The 24,489-nt window shown below is 44.7% G+C and overlaps 1 protein-coding gene across 3 annotated transcripts in view; it reads right to left on the bottom strand.

Annotated features, from left to right (window-relative positions):
* LOC119966018 overlaps positions 1-24,489 on the bottom strand; it is a 96,826-nt gene that overhangs the window by 20,124 nt on the left and 52,213 nt on the right. For all 3 annotated transcript variants that reach the window (XM_038797158.1, XM_038797160.1, XM_038797159.1), the window contains 4 exons: positions 20,919-21,025; positions 20,320-20,460; positions 17,122-17,247; positions 13,128-13,397 (listed from right to left, as the gene is read on the bottom strand). In XM_038797158.1, the coding sequence (XP_038653086.1) occupies positions 13,128-13,397; positions 17,122-17,247; positions 20,320-20,460; positions 20,919-21,025 (644 nt within the window). The remainder of the gene's footprint in view (positions 1-13,127; positions 13,398-17,121; positions 17,248-20,319; positions 20,461-20,918; positions 21,026-24,489) is intronic.

A 24,489-nucleotide genomic window follows, 5' to 3' on the forward strand; every position in this document is an offset into this window, starting at 1 on the left:
AACAAAGTTTGTTATTTTAATCCTGTCGATAGAAAAATAAGTTTCCAATAAGGGGTAGATTTTAATTGATTTGCACCTGAAGAGTTCACAGAAGATAACATGTCGACAAGCCATGAAGGATTTTCCTTTCATTAAAATTGTGAAAGAAAATCTTGTAAGCTGTGCTGGAGTCCAAAACCAAATCCGAAGTATGTGCATTAATGAATAAAACCTATGCTCTAGGCGAAACATTACCATATTTTTTTCCAAAGTGTCAGGCTCGGACTGAAAGCCGGTGTGTAGCTCTCCAACTGCACAGACTGGTTTTCACTCCAGATCTTGAGTCTTTCTGATGAAAAATGTGGACGGATGTTTCGCCGTCAGTCTTCGGGCACCAACATAAAATGGTGTCCTGATCAGAACTGAACATTAAACACCCAACTCCGCCCCCCTGCAATCATCAGGATCTCTCTTCATCAACGCTTCCCCCAACCCCCAATCATCAGGCTCTCTCTCTCCCCCTCCTCCCACCCCTTCCCCCTCGCTGACAGGCTTCCCCCCCCCCCCTCAATGGCCTTGCCATTACCCCCCTTCATGTGGCTCCCTAGAGAGCCCACGCTAGCACTCGTACTTGACACAGGTTGGCCCAAAGGGAACTCCTCGACAGAATCTCTTTTTTAAAAAGCTGTTGTAAACTTCGCTGATGTTCCGTCATGTTGGCGAAGTTTGAATATTCAGTAATGGGGGATCATGTGGCGTTGGGGGAGGGGGGGGCGAGAAACGAGTTGGGTAATGATATTTACATTTACAGAAATCCATTAAAATGAGGTTCTCGCCCTTTGTAGGTGTGAGCCTCATGAATTCGCCCGTATGAGGCATGGAGAAAAAAAGAAAATCGGGAAACCCGGTCTTTGGATCCGGAATTTCTCCCGTGTCGGCACTCCTTCTAACGGCGAATGTGGGCAGAAAATCATCCCCTACGTGAAGTCAACTTGGCTCATTTAGCACTCATGGACCAATTAGGCTCCCAGTCAAAGCTCGAATGCACAATTTTGATAAGATGTTGAGTGCAGTGTGAAACACTCTTAGTAATGGCAACCTTCTGATTATTATTTAAACTCAAAATGCTAACCATACATTCAGCTGGAACCAAAATATTATAATGAAGGACTGGAAGATTGGAACCCATGAAGGAAAACTAAGGATTCTTCTTCATTCTAAAATATTTAATAATACCAGCTTTCTGCTGAGCTGCAGTTCTTAAGGGCTTCCAGATTTATTTTTGGTTGAGTTTGCATTAGCCTTTAAATGCAAGAATAGGGTCAATTAATATATCAAATAAGATTTAAAGAAAATGAGAAGCTCTATACAATTGAGGGTTGCCAATCTTCCCAAATTGCCTTAGTCCTCCCGACTCATAATGGGAAAATAATGGTTTTGCGAGTTTCGTTTATAACTCATGCATTGTAGTACTTTTGTTTTAGGAATTAAAATTTTGACAATGGGGATTGGGGAGATTGGGGAGATCTGGTTAGAAAAGTGATGAGCAACCCTGGAGTAAATTATCAATGAATGGAAGATCATGCTTAGTGTCCTTATTTCTTTATGTCCAATTGCCCTTAGTATCCAAAAAGGTTAAATGGGGGTTAGTGGTTTACGGGGATAGGGTAGATACGTAGGCTTGAATAGGGTCCTCTGTTAAGGGCCGGTGCAGACTCGATGGGCCAAATGGTCTCCTTCTGCACTGTAAATTCTATGCCTCAACTCTGTTTCTATCTCCACAGATGCTGCCAAATCTGGTGAGTTTATCCAGAATATATGTTTTTAGTTTACTTCAAAGCTAAAAACTTTTACTTGTTTACTTGTACAAAACTCTGATGCGGCCGCATTTGGAGTATTGCGTGCAGTTCTGGTCGCCACATTATAGGAAGGATGTGGAAGCATTGGAAAGGGTACAGAGGAGATTTACCAGGATGTTGCCTGGTTTGGAGGGAAGATCATACGAGGAAAGGCTGAAGGACTTGAGGCTGTTTTTGTTAGAGAGAAGAAGGTTAAGAGGTGACTTAATTGAGGCATACAAGATGATCAGAGGATTAGAAAGGGTGGACATTGAGAGCCTTTTTCCTCGGATGGTGATGTCCAGCACGAGGGGACATAACTTTAAATTGAGGGGAGATAGGTATAGGACAGATGTCAGAGGTAGGTTCTTTACTCAGAGAGTAGTAAGGGCGTGGAATGCCCTGCCTGCAACAGTAGTGGACTCGCCAACACTAAACGCATTCAAATCGTCATTGGATAGACACATGGACGATAAGGGAATAGTGTAGATGGGCTTTGGAGGGGTTTCACAGTTCGGCGCAACATCAAGGGCCGAAGGGCCTGTACTGCGCTGTAATGTTCTATGTTCATGCATTCCAACCTTACAGTTCTTCATTATAATAGTTTTGGCTCCAGTTGAATGGGTGGTTAGCATTTTGTGTTTAATTCATAATCAGAAGCCTGTCATTACCAAGAGCGTTTCATACTGCACTCAACATCTGTCAAAATCATGCATCAGAATTCGCAGTATTTTGCTTTTATATGAAATTAAAATCACTTTTTGTTCAATAATATATATTCAATTCTGTCTGACTGTTTTGCGTTGCTTAAAATTGCACCAGAGACTAAAGCAGGGATAGAATTATTTTAATTTCCTACAAATTTTGCTTTCAGTCAAAAGAACTGAGCAACACACTGCACGAGACCAAGTTTCAGCCGAATCGAAGGAAAATCCGCAGGACGTCACTCTGCCCTGCTTTTCATCAGTGTTGTCTCAGAATCAGGCAACAGTTTGTAGCAATTTGGAACAGTTTGAAAGGGCAACCTTTTCATGAAAAGATTTACATTTTTGAGCAAGAAATTAAATGCATCTAAATTTGCAGAAAAAACAGCTATCATCTAGTATTTTCAGGGGAACTCTGCAGAAAGAATAAGTTGATGAATAGAAAACACAAGAGAGGAGCCAGATGGCCTATTCCTGCTCCTAGTTCTTATGTTCTTATTAATACCACAAGGACAAAGTAACCCTTTAATTTATCAGTAGTATTTGCAAGATGAAAGGTGCAGTCAACTACAACTTCTTTTGAGGACTTCTGGTGGTGGCCATGGTCTGATCGGTCACAGACACAGGCTCCTGCTTGGAGTTGTGGGTTTTGGCTCTTTCTGTCCATTTATTGGATGACCTGTCTGTGTGGATTTCGTACATTCTCCCAGTGTTTGCGTGGGTTTCTTTCAGGTGCTCCACTTTCCTCCAACAATCCAAAGACGTGCGGGTTAGGAGGATTGGTGCAGGTTAGGTTATAGTGTTACGGGGATAGGTCAGGGTGGATGTGGGTAGAGGGCTCATTCGAAGGGTCGTTGCAGACTCGATGGGCCAAATGGTCTTCTTCTGCACTGTAGGGATTCTGTGTCTATGTCTGTTATGGATTAAGTGTGAAGTGAGAGGAAGGCAGTGGGTCCTCCACCAGAGAGGAATGTTTGTCGGCGGGGTGTCAAACATGGCAATAGTCAGTGAGAGCCTGAGCTTAGGAGTTGGAGGATGCACGTGGCGCAGCACCTTGAGAAAAATTGGCAGAAGGGGAATGATCTTCGTCGTCTGCCACACTGCCTGTGGAGCATTGATGAATGTTTTTTAAGGGGGAGTTTCAGCAACAGTGAAAGGAAATGAATGGAGATTGCTCCAGTATGACTGTGAAAGCAGTAGCCCCTCTTTGTGGGACTTTGGATCGAGTGTAGAAGTGGTTGAAGGCACAGGGTGTAACGCAAGGTGGGATTGCTGTTATAGTGCGGGGCGCAGTGGTTACTGAGTGATGCTTGCTGAGAAGGGGAGTAAATTTTTAAAAAACTTACTGTTGGGAGTTTCCAGCTGAATCCGGTCGGAGTGAGGACAGAATGACTGCTGGGTAAGTAGTAAAGATTTAAATTGTTTGCGCAGGCCCATAACAACAGGTTGCTGTTATACTGCGGGGCGCAGTGGTTGCTGATTAAGTGTTTTATTTTTACCTGTATTTAAGTTAAGCAGTTCCTAAACCCGAGACACTACACTTGTAGTGTCCCCCACCCTGGAACCTAAGGGTTTGAGTGAATATGAGGGAAGCTCTTTCTTTCTTTCTTTTTCTTGTTTTATCCACAAGTTATCTAGAGGGGATGGCAGGGAAGGCAGTGCAATGTTCATCCTGCAGAATGTTTGAGGTGAGGGACGCCGTCAGTGTCCCTGCTGATTTCACATGTGGGAAGTGCACCCATCTCCAGCTCCTCAGAAACCGCGTTAGGGAACTTGAGCTGGAGGAACTTCAGATCATTCGGGAGGCAGAGGTGGCCATAGATAGTAGCTTCAGAGATGTAGTTACTCCGAAGAATCAAGATAGATGGGTGACGGTGAGAGGGGCTGGGAGGAAGCAGTCAGTGCAGGGATCCTCTGTGGTTGTTTCCCTCAGTAACAAGGTTACCGCTTTATATACTGTTGAGGGGGACGACCTACCAGGGATAAGCCACAGTGAACGGATCTCCAGCACTGAGTCCGTCCCTGTGGCTCAGAAGAGAAGGAGGGAGAGCAGGATAGCAATAGTTATTGGGGACTCGATAGTTCGAGGGACAGATAGACAATCCTGTGGCAACGAAAGAGACACAGATGGTATGTTGCCTCCCGGGTCCCATGGTCCGTGACGTTTCGGACTGTGTTTTCAGAATCTTTAAGGAGGAGGGGGAACAGTCACAAGTCGTGCTACACATTGGCACCAACGACATAGGTAAGAGAAGGGACGGGGATTTAAAACAGGAATTTAGGGAGCTAGGGTGGAAGCTGAGAGCCAGGACAAACCATATTGTCATCTCTGGTTTGTTGCCGGTGCCACGTGCTAGTGAGGTGAGGAACAGGGAGAGAGTGCAGATAAACATGTGGCTGCAGGGATGGTGTAGGAGGGAGGGTTTCAGTTATGTGGATAATTGGAGCACATTCTGGGGAAGGTGGGACCTGTACAGACAGGACAGTTTGCACCTGAACCAGAGGGGCACCAATATCCTGGGAGGGAAATTTGCTACGGCACTTAGAGGGGGTTAAAACTAATTTGTCAGGGGGATGGGAAAATGAGCTGTCGTCCAGAAGCCAGTGTTGAGAGTAGTGAGGTACTGAGGAGGGTATAAAGGTCGCAGGAGTGTACCGGCAGACAGAAAGGTGGGTTGAAGTGTGTCTACTTCAATGCAAGGAGCATCAGGAATAAGGGAGGTGAACTTGGAGCGTGGATTGGTACTTGGGACTACGATGTTGTGGGCATTACAGAGACATGGTTAGAACAGGGACAGAAGGGCAGCACGGTGGCCTAGTGGTTAGCACAGCTGCCTCACGGCGCTGATGTCCCAGGTTCGATCCCGGCTCTGGGTCACTGTCCGTGTGGAGTTTGCACATTCTCCCCGTGACTGCGTGGGTTTCGCCCCCACAACCCAAAAATGTGCAGAGTAGGTGGATTGACCACGCTAAATTGCCCCTTAATTGGAAAAAATTATTGGGTACTCTAAATTTATTTTAAAAAAAGAACAGGGACAGGAATGGTTGTTGGAAGTTCCGGGGTATAGATTTGTCAGTAAGAGTAGGGAAGGTGGTAAAAGAGGTGGAGGAGTAGTATTGTTAATCAAGGATAGTTTAAAGGCTGCAGAAAGGCAGTTCGAGGGGGATCTGCCTACTAAGGTAATATGGGCTGAAGTTAGAAATAGGAAAGGAGCAGTCACGTTGTTAGGAGTTTTCTATAGGCCCCCAAATAGTAATAGAGATGGCAAGGAAGAAATTGCAAAACAGATTATGGATAGGTGTGGAGGTCTCAGGGTAGTTGTCATGCGTGACTTTAACTTTCCAAATATTGATTGGAACATTTATAGGTCAAACAGTTCGGATGGGGCAGTTTTTGTACAGTGTGTGCAGGAGGGTTTCCTGACACAATATGTGGATAGGCTGACAAGAGATGGGGCCACATTGGATTTGGTACTGGCTAATGAACCGGGCCAAGTGTTAGATTTGTTTGTGGGAGAGCACTTTGGAGATAGTGACCACAATTCGGTGTCTTTCACTATTGCAATGGAGAGGGATGGGGCCATACGGCGGGGCAAGGTTTATAATTGTGGGAGGGGTAATTATGATGTAATTAGGCAAGAATTAGGGAGCATAAGATGGGAACAGAAACTGTCAGGGAAAGGCACAAATGAAAAGTGGAGCTTGTTCAAGAAACAAATACTGTGTGTCCTTGATAGGTATGTCCCTGTCAAGCAGGGAGGAAATTGCCGTGTGAGGGAACCATGGTTCACAAAAGAGGTTGAATGTCTTGTCAAGAGGAAAAAGGAAGCGTATGTAAGGATGAGAAAACAAAGTTCAGTTGGGTCGCTTGAGGGTTACAAGGTAGCAAGGAATGAGATAAAAAAAAGCGCTTAGGAAAGCGAGGAGGGGGCATGAGAAGTCCTTGGCTGGTCGGATCAAGGAAAACCCCAAGGCTTTTTACTCTTTTTATTAATGAGTCTTGGAGGTTTAGCCTAGCAGGGGGGGGTAGCTACGTCATATACCCTAGACCGGCGCAGCGGTCCTCTTCTACGGGGTCATCCTCTGCGACCGAGCGCTGAGCTTCGGGAGGGAAGCACATGGAGCTGTGAGGGAAGGGGGACACCCGCCTAGCCAGCCGAATCAACCCTAGCGATCAATGGGGTGACAGATGTCGCAGCCAGATCGCCTCACACCCAAGGCTTTTTACTCTTATGTGAGAAATAAAAGAATGACCAGGGTGAGGGTAGGGCTGGTCATGGACAGTAGTGGGAACTTGTGCATGGAGTCAGAAGAGATAGGAGCGGTGTTGAATGAATACTTTTCTTCGGTGTTCACCAAGGAGAGGGGCCATGTTTTTGAGGGTGAGAGTGTAATACAGGTGGGTAGGCTGGAGGAGGTAGATGTTCTGAGGAAGGATGTATTAGCAATTTTGAAAAACCTTCGGTTCGACAAGTCCCAAGATGGGATATATCCCTAGGATATATGCTTCTTTGGGAGGCAAAGGATGAGATTGCAGAGACTTTGGCTTTGATCTTTGGGTCCTCACTGTCCACGGGGATAGTGCCGGAGGACTGGAGAGTGACGAATGTTGTTCCTCTGTTCAAGAAAGGGAATAGGAATGACCCTGGTAATTATAGGCCAGTTAGTCTTACTTCGGTGGTCGGTAAGTTAATGGAAAAGGTCCTGAAGGATAGGATTTATGAACATTTGGAAAGATGCAGCTTAATCCAGGATAGTCAACACGGATTCGAGAAGGGTAAGTCTTGCCTCACAAATTTGATTGAATTCTTTGAGGAGGTAACTATGTGTTTAGATGAAGGTAGAGCAGTTGATTTTGTATGCATGGATTTTAGTAAGGCGTTTGATAAGGTTCCCCATGGTCGGCGCATGAAGAAAGTAAGGAGGTGTGGCATAGAGGAAAATTTGGCCAATTGGATAAGTAACTGGCTATCACATAGAAGACAGAGGGTGGTGGTGGATGGAAAATTTTCAGACTGGTGACCAGTTACCAGTGGTGTACCACAGGGATCAGTGCTGGGTCTTCTGCTATTTGTGATTTTTATTATTGACTTGGAGGAGGGGGTTGAAGGGTGGGTCAGTAAGTTTGCTGATGCCACCAAGATTGGTGGAGTAGTGGATGAGGTGGAGGGCTGTTGTCAGCTGCAAAGAGACATTGATAGGATGCAGAGCTGGGCCAAAAAATGGCAGATGAAGTTTAACCCTGATAAGTGCGAGGTGATTCATTTTGGTAGGAAAAATTTGAATGCGGATTATAGGGTCAATGGCAGGGTTCTGGGGAATGTGGAGGAACAGAGAGATCTTGGGATTCATGTCCACAGATCTCTGAAGGTTGCCACTCAAGTGGATAGAGCCGTGAAGAACGTGTGTTAGCGTTTGTTAACAGGGGGCTTGCGTTTAAGAGCTGTGGGGTTATGCTGCAACTGTACATGACCCTGGTGAGACCACATTTGGAATATTGTGTGCAGTTCTGGTCACCTCACTATAGGAAGGATGTGGAAGCAATGGAAAGGGTGCAAAGGAGATTTACCAGCATGCTGCCTGGATTGGAGGATAGGTCTTATGAGGAAAGGTTGAGGGAGCTAGGGCTTTTCTCTTTGGAGCGGAGGAGGATGAGAGGCGACTTAATAGAGGTTTATAAGATGATGAGGGGGATAGATAGAATGGATGTTCAGAGACTATTTCCTCGGGTGGATGTAGCTGTTACAAGGGGGCATAACTATAAAGTTCAGGGTGGGAGATATAGGAAGGATGTCCGAGGTAGGTTCTTTATTCAGAGAGTGGTTAGGGTGTGGAACGGACTGCCTGCTGTGATAGTGGAGTCGGACACTTTAGGAACTTTCAAGCGGTTATTGGATAGGCACACGGAGCACACCACAATGACAGGGAGTGGGATAGCTTGATCTTGGTTTCGGACAAGGCTTGGCACAACATCGAGAGCCAAAGGGCCTGTTCTATGTTCTATGATCCAAGAGGTTGGCGTCAGACCACAGTGACCGGATCATTTCGTTGGAGACAGAGATGGTAATGCTTGGGGTACCTCTAATGTGCCCCATGCGAGGGTGGACGACGGAGAATAGGTCTAGGCGGCAAAACCTGAATCATGGGTTTGCCAGAGGGAGTGGAGGAAACGGGTATTACGGGCTACATAGAGGGTGTTCGAGAAGTTGCGGAGGGGAAGATTTTGTATAAGACTCAGAGGTAGATCGTGCCCATCGGTCCCGGAGACAGAAGCCGAGGGCTGGGGAGCCACCTCAAGCAGCGATTGTGCTTACGCACAAATTCCTGGACAAAGAGAAGATTGTGAAGTGGGCCAAGGCAACTAGAGACTGTAACTGGGAGGGGAATTGGATCTGGATCTACCAGGCCATTAGGGCTGACCAGGCCAAATGATGGACGGAGTTCAATGGGGGCCAAGATCCTGTTTGGGGTACTGTACCCAGCCAAACTTTGGGTAACGTTTCAGGTTAAGGAATATTTCTGATGCTGGATGAGGCAAATGACTTAATCAAGGAACATGGGCTGAGGGAGGGCTAATGTTAGGACATTTGTATGGTTATGACTCAACATGCTTATGCCAGTTTTTTCTTTAATTGATGTGTGATGTTGTTTTGTACATGTGTACCTTCCATCGTGGTTTTGTTGTTGTTGGTACTTTTAAGATGTGAAAGATGCATATAATAATGGGGTTGTGGTCAGTTTGTTTTTGCACAGGTTGGTTCGGTATTAGGGTGGGTCTAAGAGGGGGCGGTAAGGAACAAACTGAATGGGGGGGATGGGTAGTTAGAGTGGGGTCCTTTGTGTGGACTTTCAGGTGGCAGTTGCCATGCTAGCAGGGTATGCTAGTGAACAGACGTCGTATGGAGAGGTGGCTGGTGGCACAGATGTTTTTTTGATTGGGACTAGGTTAGGATGGAGCGGCCATGTTGAATATGCCCAGATTAGTGAGGGGACGGATGGCTGGGCAGGGTTTTGGTTGTGATGACGGAGGACCTTAACAGAGGGGGAGGTCAAAAACCCCTGGTGAGGATTGTAACGTGGATTGTGCATGGGTTAAATGGTCCGATTAAACGGTCTTGGTTGTTTACACACAAAACACGTGTGTTTTGAGGGTAGATGTGGTTTTCCTGCAGGAGACACATCTACAGGTGAAGAATCAGATGCTGTCAAAGAAGGGATGGGTGGGGCAGACATTCCACATGGGATTTGATTCTAGGTCGAGGATTGCGATCCTGTTCAGTAAAAAGGTGCCATTTGGGGTAGCCAGAGAGGTGTGGGATTCGGGCGATAGTTTTGTGATGGTGAGTGGGGTGTTAGCAGGGGCACTGGTGGGTTTGGTGAACGTATACGCGTCCAACTGGGATAACGCGGACTTTATTAAGAAGCTACTTGGGTCTATCCCAGATTTGGATACCCACCTGTCAGTTATTGGGGGTGATTTCAATTACATATTGGACCCTAGATCTAGTCGCATGTCAACAGCCAGGTCTAGGATGGCGAGGGAGTTGGGAGTATTTATGGATCAGATGGGAGGCCATATCTGTGGAGGCTTATGTACCTGGGAGAGGGGGAGTACTCCTTTTAACATATTCATCGGGTATACTCCTGGATCGATTTCTTTGTGATGTGGAAGGCGGTGCTATCGGGGGTCATGTGGGGAGGGGGGAGACTTTGCAGGACGAGTCATTTCGGACCATGCGCCACATGATGTGGATGAGAGGTCTGAGACAGGCCAGGTGCAGAGACCAGGGTGGAGGTTGTGGCTGCTGTGTTTGGTGATAAGATGGCCCTGGCGGTAAGGAACTATGTGGAGTTCAATCAGAATAGGGAGTTGGCTGCACCCACGTTCTTGCAGGCATTGAAGGCGGTGGTTTGGGGGGAGGTGGAGGGATATCCCCTTTAAGGCCTATAGGGATAGGGTTGAGAGGGGGAAAGGCAGAGGCTGTTGGAGTTATTGTAGGCCTGGATCGCCGATATTCAGCATGCCCGAATAGGGAAATTGTAGGGGCAGTTTGATTGGCCGGCAATGGGGTGAGCTCTGCCGGTTAAGGAAGGTTCAATATGTGTATGGGGAGAAGGCTAGTCGCCTGCTAGCCTATCAGCTGAGACGGCAGGCAACCGCATGGGAAATTGTGCAGGTGAGGGCGGCGGGGGGTTGATGACGGCTCTGAAGAAAATCAATCAGGTGTTTGTGGCCTTTTACCAGGAGTTGTATAGACCAGAATCTAGGTGAAGGACGCGAATATGAGGTGGTTTTTGGATGGGCTGCTGTTCCTGGAGGTGGAAGAGAAACGACAGTAATTGGAGGCGCCACTGGGGCTGCAAGAGATAATAGAGTGTGTCGGGTTGATGCAATCAGGGAAGGCGTCGGGGTCAGATAGCTTCCTGGTTGAGTTTTTTAAGCCGTTTCTTTGCAGAGTTGGCACCTCATTCCTTGAATACATTTAATGAAGTGTTGGTGAAGGGAGATGTGCCAGCCATGCTGGCACAGGCATCCATCTCATTGATCCTGTGGGACCTCTAGGCCCATCTCATTATTGAATACAGACGGGAAGGTGTTGGCCAAGGTATTGGCGAGGCAGTTGGAGAGGTCAGTGCCAGATGTGGTGTCGGAGGGTTTATGAAGAGACGGCAGCGGTCGGAGGGTTTATGAAGGGCAGCAGCTGTCAAGTGATATCAGGAGGCTATTGAATGTGGTTATGACCCCGCCCCAGAGTAGAGTGCCGGATTATATCGATGGATGCGGAGAAGGCCTTTGATCGGATGGAGTAGCGGTATTTGTTTGAGATTCTGAGGCGGCTTTGGGCCGACGCTTGCTGCATGGGTACAGTTATTATATGCATCAACCATGGCAAGTGAGAGGACGAATGGGATCAATTTGGGGTATTTTAAGTTGCATAGGGGAACAAGATGGGGTACACACTGTCACTGTTGTTCATGTTGGCCATTGGCAATTGCGTCATGGGCTTTGCAGGCGATTGTGAAGGGGGTGTGGCGAGCATAGGGTGTCGTTGTACGCCAACGACATTACTGTACATTGTGAAATGACTGAAGAGTATGGGGAGAATTATAGGCCTGCTGGGGAAATTTGGGGCAATTTTGGGGAATAAATTGAATGTGGGAAAAAGTTATGTTTTCCCGGTGAATGCCCAAGTGTGGACCTGGGAGCCTTGCCATTCAAGTTGGCCAGGATACGGTTCTGATATTTGGGGATTCAAGTGCTCATGACTGCGCAAATGGAATCTCACTGGTCTGTGGAGGAGGTTAAAGGGGGCAATAATATTTATTAGTGTCACAAGTCGGCTTACAATAACACTGCATTGAAGTTACTGTGAAAATCCCTTAGTCGCCATACTCTGGCGCCTGTTCGGGTACACGGAGGGAGAATTCAGAATGTCTAATTTACCTAACAAGCACGTCTTTCGGGACTTGTGGGAGGAAACTGGAGCACCCGGAGGAAACCCACGCAAACACGGGGAGAACATACAGACTCCATACAGACAGTAACCCAGCAGGAATCGAACCTGGGACCCTGGCGCTGCTAACCACCGTGCTACTGTGCTGCCCTATTTGAAGGGGATTTGAAGAGGTGGGACGACCTGCCACTATCGATGGCGGGGAGGGTACAGGCCGTGAAAATGAACATGCTGCCAGATTTTTATTTTATTTTTCAATCACTGCCAATATTTCTTCCCGAGGTGTCTTTCCAGAGAATGGATAAATTGATCTGAATTTGTGTGGACAGCAAGACGCCAAGGGTTAGTAGGGTCCTTTCACAGAGGGGCGGAGGTGGGGGCTGGCGCTCCCACACCTGCTGCACTACTATTGGACGGCGAATGCTGAGAAGGTAAGATGATGGTGGGAGAGGGGGAGTGTCAGATTGGGTGTAGATGGAGGAGGCCTATTGCAGGGATGAGTTTGACGACCTTGGCGAAGGCTCCATCAGTTTTCTCCAGTGAGGTACACACATTTGGAATACTGTGTCCAATTCTGGTCACCACACTACCAGAAGGGCGTGGAGGCTTTGGAGAGAGTTCAGAAAAGGTTTACCAGGATGTTGTCTGGTATTAGCTATGAGGAGAGATTGAATAAACTGGGCCTGTTCTCCCGAGAGAGACTGAAGGGCGACCTGGTAGAAGTTTATAAAATGATTAGGGGTATAGATAGGGTGAACAGTTGGAGGCTTTTTCCCAGGGTGGAAATTACAAGGGGGCCCAAGTTTCAAGGTATGGGGGGAAAGGTTCAGTGGAGATGTGTGGGGAAGTTTTTTTTTTTACACAGAGGGTGATGGTGTCCTGGAATGAACTGCCAACTGGGGTGGTTGAGGCAGATATGTTCGCAACCTTTGAGACTTATCTGGATAGGCACATGAACTGACGGGTATAGAAGGATACAGATGGTTGGTCTAGTTAGGACATGTGATCGGCGCAGGCTTGGAGGGCTGAAGGGATTGTTCCTGTGCTGTATTGTTCTTTGTGAGCAAAATGGCAATTTTGGACTCATGATGAAGCACTGCTCCTGGTCTTTGGTAGTTTATTCCAAGATTTTTTATATTGCAATCACTTACCTGATCTAATCCACCAGTGTAGCCAACATGATTCAAATGATTTTGCATGAAGTGGTAAGGGTCAGTAGAAGTATCACGAGCAAATAGAAGCCAACAGAAGAGAGGGATTTCCTTTTCTTGCACTTTATCACGATCAAGTTCAATGGCCTTGGCCAACATGAGAATTTTCATAGCTTCATATAACCTGTATTCTTCCTGGTCATTTTTAAACACTTCTTCACAGACAGCCTGTCGTTCTCCCAAAGAATCCACTTCACATATTTGTGTCCACTAAAGATGAAAAAATAAAAATCACCATATATTAATTCTGCTAATACCATATATTTTCTAACTGCAGTTATCAACACTGTTTGCAAATGGTCAGATTTCACAATGCTTTGTTTAAATTTTTAAAATGTATTGGTGCTAAACAAAAGTTGATGTGTCCTTTGAGTCCAGTACTTCACATACTGTTCCCCAAGAAGTAGCGTCCGGCAACATAAACTTGTCAATGATAATAATCAGTGATTGGAATTGCTCGTGCCCAGTCTCAAATGATTTGTCCTTGGGGTAAAAGGCCACTGAACTCAGTTCTGCAACTCACTGTGCTCTGCAAAACAGTGTGTGGGCTGGAAATCTGCAATTGGATCCAACTGTTCAGCACAAACATCAATGGCTAGGAATTGGAAAAGCTTCCCAATCAAATTTGGAAGAGCTTCCCACTCTCCTCAGTTCTGCTTCCCGTACCAGCCTCCCTGAACAGGTGCCGGAATGTGGCGACTAGGGGCTTTTCACAGTAACTTTGTTTGAAGTCTACTTGTGACAATAAGCGATTTTCATTCATTCATTCATGTGTTCCAGGAAACCTTTTGTTGAGTTCATCAGAAAGGATTTGGCAAAAGAAGGGTGGGGATCCCAGGCAGTGGAGGTCAAAGATCATGGGCAACATCGTCATCTTCTGTTCAGGTCAGTAGAAGTATCACAATCTGCTGTCAGTGCACACACTGATGAGCATCTGCGACCAGTTCAAACTGGCTTTGGAGCAGAGGTAAGTCACAGAAAGTGCAAGGCCATGCTCTTTGGGAACTGGGCTGACTGATTGTTCGTTCCCCTTCATAGTCAGATCAGACCACCTGAAGGTGCTGGGGATATGGTTTGCAGAGGCTGGGGCAAGCTGTAAATATGGGAAGGAGCGTGTAGCTATGGTGAAACAGAAACTGGGCATGTGGGTGTGACACGCCTCTCGATGTGAATAATAACCTAGAAATCACGTGCGGAAAGCTTCCGGTGCAGGTCAGACACTCAGCCCTGCATCATGGTGATCACCCGAGCCATCTGCTCCTTTAATTTGAGGTTGAAAATGAACTTTGTTCACAGTACAAACCTCTAGATAAAGGGGGAAAATCGCGCTCAACATCGCCTTCATGCTGATGGTCAACGTTCTGCGTGTCTGCATCAAGCTTTGTATAGATCCTTGATAATCAAACACCAAGGGTCACTGAGGTTCTACCTGTCCCCGGCATTGCGAACATTCCAAGTATCACCTGCCCCTTGTGGAAAAGTTTAGGCCGAAAAAAACCTTTGACCACAAGTCCATCAGAGAGTGGTCTGCACGTAATTTCTGAGAGGCCTTGTGGGAAAAGGAGCTGGTAGCTCCCATCTGGTTGTTGTCTTTGTGTCTACAGGATGCTTCCAGAGATGCACAGAGATAAACATCAACTGCTCTTGGGGGAATCATTAAATTGGTGAAAGAAGTTCTTTGATCTGCTTGAAATCTGGTCTTCCAGTGCAAATAGTTGCCCTCAACCAAGTGTGGCAGACTGGCACATCCCAAGGTCCAGGACCATGTGTTAAGGAACACACTAAAGCTTGGGGGAGCCACCTCAGAGGTGTCTAAAACCTTTTAGCCATAGTACACCATGGGGCTGGAAAATGTGTAGAACCCCTTGGGCTGTATGCCTGACATGGAGTGCACATTGTAAATATCGAGTGTTACACCTATATCGAGGCACCTATAGAGTATGCTGTAAGGAGACAAGTCAAATGATATCATACTAATTTTCAAGTTGAAATATTTTGGAATGTACTTTACAAATTTTATGAATAAAGCAATTGGCTTGTTAACAAGGTCAATTGCCCATTTTTTAAAAAACTATGAGCAGGCTTCCATTTTATGGGGTCTGGTTCAGGAATGGGTGGGAAGGTAGTGAGTGGGTGTGCCTGGTTGGGGTGGGGGCATAGAATCCAACCCCATGCTTACTTGACCCTTTTATTCCACAGAGAGTAACTCAGCTGACAAGTCTGTATTATGGCACTTTATCAAATATATTTTTAAAAATCTGCTTTCACCACATTAACTATATTACTCTCATCAACTTTTTTACCTCATCAAAAAACTCAATCTAGTTAAACTCCATTTTCCTTTAGTCAAGCCACATTCATTCAGGTGACTGTTAATCTTATCACAGATTATCGTTTCCAAAAGACTTCCATTGACTGACACACTAACTAGCCTGTAGTTACTTTCCTCGATCTGCAGAACAAGCTGAGCAACATTTAACACCTAACATGCCCCTCAGCAAGACTATTTGCCCTCAAGGATCTCATCTGCCACTTAACCCCCACCAAGCCTTCCCCACTTCAGTCTACAGACAATAACATCAGAGATGCACTAATACACAAGAACAAAAACATCATAAACATGACGAACACCATGACAAATAACCTTTTCCTAGTTCCCCTTCACTCCTCGGTATTTCCAGGTTTCTCACAACTGGGAATGAAAATCGCAAACCCAGGTGGAGGCCATCAGAGGTGTACAGAGTGACCTAGGTACTGTTTCTGAGGATAAAAGAGTTAAATTATTGAGGACAGTTGAACAGACTACACTTGCATTAATTTCAGTAAAGAGATTATGGGGTGATTTGATCATTAGAGGAATTGAAAGGGTTGATAAGAGAGGTGATGAGTCCAGAGCAAGTGGATGTTCAGGGATTATATTAGAAGGACCTCTTCATACAAAATCTGGAGAGAATTCTTCCAAAACAGCTGTTGAGGTTATGCCAATTGAATTAGTCAGAACTGACTCTGATGGATCTTTATTATTAATAATAAAAACAGAGAATACTGGATTCCCGCAATTCAGCAATTCCCGCAGCATGTGTTGAAAGAGAGTAAACATTTCAGGTAAACATCACTTAAAAGGTCATCAGCCTGAAACTCTCCACAATTTGACCTGTTGAATATTTCCAGTATGTTCTGTTCTTATTTCAGATTTCCAGCATCCGCAGTATTTTGCTTTTATACCGCTGGATCCTTTTTAGGCAAGGATATTAAGGATGGGGCAAGAGGGCAGCACGGTGGCGCACTGGTTAGCACTGCTGCCTCGCGGCGCTGAGGTCCCAGGTTCAATCCTGGCTCTGGGTCACTGTCCTTGTGGAGTTTGCATATTCTCCCCATGTTTGTGTGGGTTTCACCCCCATAACCCAAAGATGTGCAAGATATGTGGATTGGCCACGCTAAATTGTCCCTTAATTGGAAAAAATGAATTGGGTACTCTAAATTTATTTTTTAAAAAGACGGGACGAGGATTTATTCAGGCAAGGATGGGGCAGCATGGTAGCATAGTGGTTAACACTGCTGCTTCCTTTGAATTAGAGTTCCATAATGCAAGACTAGACAGTTTAGAATTTCCAGCCATTCGTGTCTGTTGATGCCATAGTTAATGTCTGTGGGGTTCAATAATTACTAAATATATTAGGGATATTCTGGACGAGTTAAAACGTGTTGCCATAAAATTCAAAGACTCAGCTGTAATTTGAAACAGGTATATTTAACGTATCTATAATTTCTGAATCATCAGTGTTTGGAACTGTAGATTAGCTTTCGAGTGTTTTGGGGGGTTGGCGTGCGAGAGCAGGCTGTGGATTGGAAACAACAACAAAAAAAAGATGAACAGTTAAAATTTTAGCAATGAACACTGAGCATATGTTATACAAACCCACAAAAAATGCACCTTTTGTTTAAGTACTGTCAGGTATTCCTTCAGTTTTTTCACAGGATTTTCACTCCCAGCATCATGAACTCGAAAATACCATTGCTTAATCCAGATATAGTCTGTTGCAATCAGCTTGTCTGGAAGCTAGATTAAACCAGGATGAACAAGTCAGCGAACTATCACCCCACGACATAACCACACAAATAACGACAGTAATGAGAGAGCCATCTAGTGGTACAAACTGAAAACTTACATTCAATCATAAAGAGATGTTCAAATTCCCTCCCAAATGCACATCAAGGTGAATGAAGTAATACTAGAACTGGCAACTGGAACATTTTCCACATAGTTCTATTGAAAATATCAATGGGATGGGCAATAAATATGGTCTTTGCTAGTGATGCTCACATCCCACGAACAGCTTAGACAAAAACAAAAAATCATACACGCTATGAAGCGTTTGTTAAAGAACCAAGTTCAGCCTCAGCTGGAGACTTGTGCCCCATTCGGGTGACTCATTTTAAGAATGATGTTTCGCTTTAACTTTAGCGGGTTCAGAAAAGATGTACCGGGATAGTTCCACGGATGAGTGGTTACAATTACATAGTTAGTTGAAGCTGGGATTATCCTCCTTGGAGCAGAGAAAACCAAGAGGATATTTGAGAAATATATCCCAAATCATAAATAAAGGGTTTGGATACAAAAATAAGGAACTATTTCCAGTGACTGGAGGGTCAATAACCAGAGGGCACAGACTTAAGGTAATTGGCAAAAGAACCAGAGGCTACATGAGGAATAGCATTTTCATACAAGTGGTTAGGATCTGGAATGCTCTACCTGGTATATACAGGTTCAGAAGCAGCCTTCAAAAGGAAATTCGCTAAACATTTCAAAGCGATGTAGGTTGCAGGGATACAGGAGTGAGGGAACGGTACTAACTTTTCAAAAGAATTGTGAAGACTCAGAATGATCTCTTGTGCTGGACTAATTTAATGGTGCTACAAATGCCAACCCAAAAACAACAAATGACCTTCTTGGTGCTGTAATTATTGAGCTATCAGGGGCCCCTTTTCAGTTACGGCAATAATTGGCACTCAGTGCCTTTAATGTAATAAAACATCCTGAGGTGCTTCACAATCTGAAACTGAGCCATATAAGGTGATATACGGAGAGAAATGGCCAAAGTCTTGAAGAGTTCCTTAAAGAAGGAAGAGAGGTACGGTGCAACACATTATTGGAGCTGAGGGCGCAGAAGACGGGGCGGGAAGGGGAGTGGGGGAAGAGGGATTTAGGAAGGCAATTCACAGCAAAGAAAAGAAGCAAGCGTTTATCTTTACAGTAAAGGATGATCCTGGAATAGTGAGCAGGGCCCTTTATATGGTTTCGCCAGATCTGGCAGTGAATAACTGAATCAGTTGCCTTCCAAATTAAGTTTGCATTCCATTAGATACAAGGCAGCAGGGATGAGGGCTAAGATAGAGGAATGGCCAGGGCGAGAGAGAGAGTAATGGAGGTCTGCAGCATCAAAAAGGTCAATTTCACATCTTGTACTACTTGCAAGGTTAATAGTACTGTCATTGTTTTATATGACTAACATGGTCAATTCCAATACTTTAATGCCTGAATCAAGTAAATCATACACCACAAAACATATGATGCAGGAGAAGGATTAAGCACTGCTCCTGAGGGCAGTAAATAATCTCAATCCATTATTGTTTGTTAGAAGTGGCCGCTCATTGTAAACATTGGTCAGCTGAGCTCAAAGGTTGTTCCACTTTAAATACTTTGCATCATTGGTGAAAACTGCAGAGTAAAGAAAACTTTCTCTCAACCACTAAGCTAACATTTGATTTCCATGCACATTATACATATCTGACTTTACCATGGCTGGCATGTAGAGGAATTCATCAGAGTACTCCTGATTTAGCCATAATTCTGATCTGATCCCTCAACTATTAGGAGATTCATTTTCTGGCAGTTACAATTGATTCAGCACAACACTGAAAAGTCAAATGCATATGCTTTACACCTCCTCTCAAATAATGTTTTCTTGCCTCATTAGTCTCTTGTCCTGCTTACATGGTCAAAGTAGTTTGTGGCAGATTCAAAATTCTTCAGGGGCGGGTGAAAACTAGGCTCACATACACCATTCAGCAGGTCAGTGCACCTGTTTTCAGTTATTGCACTGGCTCACTGCAAGTTGCAGACAAAGAAACTCCCAGCCTGGGAATTCTTCCAAACATGGGTGACTTTTTTTGGAGTGAAGAGAGGCGCAATCCTGAGCAACATCCGACTCATTTCCAGTAGTTTTATTGCACGCCAATTAGATTTATGACAAGATTGCACAAGTAGCCAAAATCTGCTCCCACATTACAACCCACCAAGGGTATAATTAGTAAAAATGGAAAATTATGGAATTATTTAGCGGTTCTGGTAGCTATGGAGAAAGAAACCAAGGTTTTTTTTTTGTTTAATTAAGAGGCAATTTAGCGTGGCCAATCCACCTACCTTGCACATCTTTGGGTTGTGGGGGTGAAACCCACGCAGACACGGGGAGATGTGCAAACTCCACACGGACAGTGACCCAGGGCAGGGATTCAAACCCGGGTCTCAGTGCCACAGTCCCAGTGCCAACCACTGCGCCACATGTCCCCCCGAAAGAAACAGTTAACCTTTCATCAGAACTTCAAAATCTAAAGCTAGCTCTAATTTTATTCCTCATAGAATTTAGTGGAGGAGGCCATTCGGCCCATCGTGTATGTACTGGCCCTTACAAAGAGCCCCCTACTCAAGCCCACGTATTTATCCTATCCTCGTAACCCAGTAATCCCCATTTAACCTTTTTGAACACTAAGGGCAATTTAGCATGGCCAATCCACCTAACCCACACATCTTTGGACTGTGGGAGAAAACCGGAGCACCCGGAGGAAACCCACGCAGACACGGGGAGAACGTGCAAACTCCGCACAGACAGTGACTCAGCCGGGAATCAAATCTGGGACCCTGGAGCTGTGAAACAACTGTGCTAACCACTATGCTACCGTGCTGCCATTCCTGCGTCAACACCAACACTACAGCACCAACCTGCCTCAAATATACCAATCAAATGATATGCACACAAGCACTGAACTTTTTTTTTAAATGAGAAAAAAAATCTACATCTGAATATGAATAGGGCACATTTTGATTAATAGTTCAAATAATGCACAACGGTACCTGGATTATGTCATCTTGTTGCAAGCAGGGAAGAAGCTCAACATTACTCAATACTTGAAAGAGTGTGGCTCTTAGAGCACAATAATTATCACCCCGAACTCTTCTTACCGAGCTGAAAGTTGAAGAGACAGCTTTGTATGCCTGTTAAAAGAAAAGCTGCTGACAGCATTCTCAAATATCTTGAAAATTGTTCGCTACAGTACAAACAGAAAACTTCTCTTTGCATCAACATTGTGTTTTTTTTAAACTCCCAAGTTACATGATTTTGAAAAATAAATCTGCACTCGAAAAGAGATTATGCAAGAATCAATGAGCAAGACCACTAGGCAACATTGCAAAGTTACTGGTTCATGGCAAGAACATGTATACCTACCAGAATTCCAAGAACTAAAAAGGGTGCATATATGCAGTACCTTATGGAGAGATATGTCAGGATCCTTAATCTGACAACAAATTGCTTTTCAATTCCAATTTATAATTACTCAGATTTTTTGCACAAGTTACATGGTCCTCAGCCCAAATCAAAATATAGGAACAAATGAATTTTTTAAAAATCCAACTTAGAGACAACATTTAAAACACAAAAAGTAATTGCCTACCTTTGTCATGAGTTGTGCTTTTGCTGTGTTTCCTTTCCATTCTCTGGCACAATATTTCAAAATGGCCACACCAGGTCCGATAGTGGACCGATCTGTGGCAGCTGCGTCTGAAAAATTAAACCAAATATAAAATAAACTTTTAACTTCCTTTGCAAAACCCATGAAAGCTGCAAGACCAACACTAAATGTGATCATTTTGAGTATTAATCGGGATACAAGTCAGAGGTAGTGCTAGGTGTTGGTACCAATGACATAGGTAGAATGCAGGATGAGCTCTTGCATCAAGAATTCAGGGAGCTAGGCAGTAGATTAAAAGTCAGAACCTCTTAAGATTCTAATCACTGGATTACTCGCAGTACCAACGTACTAGTTAGTATAGAAATAGGAAAATAGGGCAGATGAATGCGTGGCTCAAGGGTTGGTGCAGGAGGGAGGGTTTTACATTCTTGGATCTCTGGAACTGTTTTGGGGAAGGTGAGACATGTACAAGAGGGAATGTCTGCACCGGAACCACTTTGGAACCAACATCCTTGCAGGCAGATTTGCTAGTGCTGTTGTGAGGAGTTTAAACTAGTATGGCAGGGAGAGGGGCAGAGTATTAGTAAAATAGAGACACATCATGCTACAGTAAAAGAAGCAAATCAGAGTGAGTTCAGCTGTGGTGAATGTCAAGAGAGTAAGACAAGGCTGGATGGTCCTTATTTTAATGCTAGAAGTGTAACAGGTAAGACTGATGAGTTAAGGGCGTGGATTGACACATGGAATTGTGACATTATTGCCATCAGAGGCATGGTTAAGGGGAGGGTTCAGGCACCTTCAACTTTCTGGTATAGGATCTTTAGACGAGACAGAGGAGGGTGTAAAAAGGAAAGTGGTGTTCCACTATTAAGGAATCAATTAGGGCAATGAGAAGATGATATCTTGGAAGGGTCTTCAAACAAGGCTTTATGGGTAGAATTTATGAATCCAAAGGGGGCAGCCACATTACTGGGAGTGTATTATGGGGAATTTTCTGTATCAATATGTAGAACACCCAACAAGAGATGAGACAGTGCTGGATCTGGTTCTAGGGGATGAAGCCGGGCTAGGTGTTCGATGTAGCACTGGGGGAGAATTTTAGTGATAGGGGCCACAATATGGTATGGTTCAAGTTTGTTATGGACAAGGAAAAAGATGATCTGCAAAAGACGGTTTTGGATTGGGGCAGGGCAGATTTTACTAAAATAAGACAGGATCTGGCCAAAGTTGACTGAGAGCAGTTTCCTGTGGGAAAATCTACAATGGAGCAGTGGAAGGCATTAAAAAAGGAAATGGGGAAGAGTACAGGTCCAAAATTTTCCCCTGAGGAAACTTAGGAGCAATAAGTTCAGAGAACCCTGGTTGTCTAGGACAAGGTAATTCAAGCTGTATTTTTTATGGAATACAGTGTCAATTAGAACATAGAACATAGAACATAGAACAGTACAGCACAGAACAGGCCCTTCAGCCCTCAATGTTGTGCCGAGCCATGATCACCCTACTGGGGCTGGTTTAGCACAGGGCTAAATAGCTGGCTTTTAAAGCAGACCAAGGCAGGCCAGCAGCACGGTTCAATTCCCGTACCAGCTTCCCCGAACAGGCGCCTGAATGTGGCGACTAGCGGCTTTTTTACAGTAACTTCATTTGAAGCCTACTTGTGACAATAAGCGATTTTCATTTCATTTCATTTCAAACTGGCTTAATAATAGGAAGGATGGTGGTAGAGGACTATTTGAATAACTGGAAGCCGGTGTTCAGCGACGTATCACAGAGATCAGTGTTGGGTCCCTTATTGTTTGTGATATAAGTATATATGCGAGAACGTGGGCGGAAAGATAAGCAAGTTTGCAGACGACACCGAGGTTTGTAAGGTGGTAAACAGTGAAGTAGGTTACATGAAGATATAGATAGGTTGGTCAGATAGGCAGAGGGGTGGTAGATGGTATTTAACTCTGATCAGTGCGAGGTGATGCACTTTGAAAGAAGGAACAGGACAATGGAGTATGTAATGAATTGGCGGACATTAGGAAGCTCAGAAGAATAGATAGATCTTTGGGTACTTGTTCACAGATCTCTGAAGGTGGCAGAGCAGGTGAATAGGGTAGTTAAGAAGGCATATGGGACACATGCCTTCATCAGCCGTGGCATAGAATATAAGAGCACAGTTATGTTGGAGCTGTACAGAACGTTGGATCAGCCACAGCTGAGGTACCGTGTGCAGTTCTGGTCACCTCACTATAGGAAGAAGGCGATTGCACTGGAGTGGATACAGAAAAGATTCACCAGGCTATTGCCTGGGATGGGGCATCTGAGCAATAAGGAAAGACTGGTTAAGCTTGGATTGTTTTCTTTAGAGCAGAGAAGTCTGAGGGGGGATATGACCGAGATGTACAGCAGCTGTTCCCCTTGATTGAGGGATCAATCACAAGGGGGCATAGTTTTAGTGTGAGGAGCAGGAGATTCCAAGGGAATTTGATAAAAATAAGTCACTCAGGAGTGTGGTGAGAATCTGGAATGTTCTGGAATCTGAAATGCACTGCCTCAGAAGGTAGTGGAGGCGGGAAACCTCAACCTTTAAAAAATACTTGGTGAGCTCTTGAAACACGATCACATTCAAGGATAAGGGACAAGTGCTGGTAAATGGGTTGAGCGCAAGATTAGGGATAGCTATTGTCGGTGCAGGCTCAATGGGCCGAAGGGCCTTTTCTGTGCTGTGTGACTCTATAATGTATATGGATGAATAAGGCAAGTCCTCTTTTTGGGGCAATTAATTTAGGCTGATGCTTTAACACATTGATTCTTTTTATAGATGTCATCTCAGGCTGATTCATTAAACGGTATCTCTAACTGCATGTTGATGGATGCACGATATATTTCTCCTGAGATTCCTCACCAGCATTCACCCCTCAACCAACATAAACCAATAGGTCACCTTATTGTCATATACAGATTGGTTGCTATATCCAACACAATGGTTATATTTCAGGAGTAATTAATTGTATCTTAAGAGTTTGGGAAATTCCAAGGGCATGACAGGCACAAAATAAAAGGCATTTTTTTCCTTTTATCTTCAACCCCCAATGGAGTTTTATCTAAATTTACAATTGAAAGTAGCTATTTTGAGATGTACAGTCTTATTACAAAGATCTAAAGCAGCAAGTTTATGATGCTGCTGATGGCAATCTTATAGAACATAGAACAGTGCAGCACAGAACAGGCCCTTCGGCCCTCGATGTTGTGCCGAGCTTTGTCCGAAACCAAGATCAAGCTATCCACTCCCTGTCATTCTCGTCTGCTCCATGTGCCTATCCAATAACCGCATGAAATTCCTAAAGTGTCCGACTCCACTATCACAGCAAGCAGTCCATTCCACACCCTAACCACTCTCTTGAATAAAGAACCTACCTCGGACATCCGTCCTATATCTCCCACCCTGAACCTTAAAGTTATGCCCCCTTGTAACAGCTACATCCACCCGTGGAAAAAGTCTCTGAACGTCCACTCTATCTAACCCCCTCATCATCTTATAAACCTCTATTAAGTCGCCTCTCAT

Source organism: Scyliorhinus canicula, chromosome 5 (genome assembly GCF_902713615.1).
Source record: "Scyliorhinus canicula chromosome 5, sScyCan1.1, whole genome shotgun sequence".
In the NCBI taxonomy this organism is placed as follows: domain Eukaryota; kingdom Metazoa; phylum Chordata; class Chondrichthyes; order Carcharhiniformes; family Scyliorhinidae; genus Scyliorhinus; species Scyliorhinus canicula.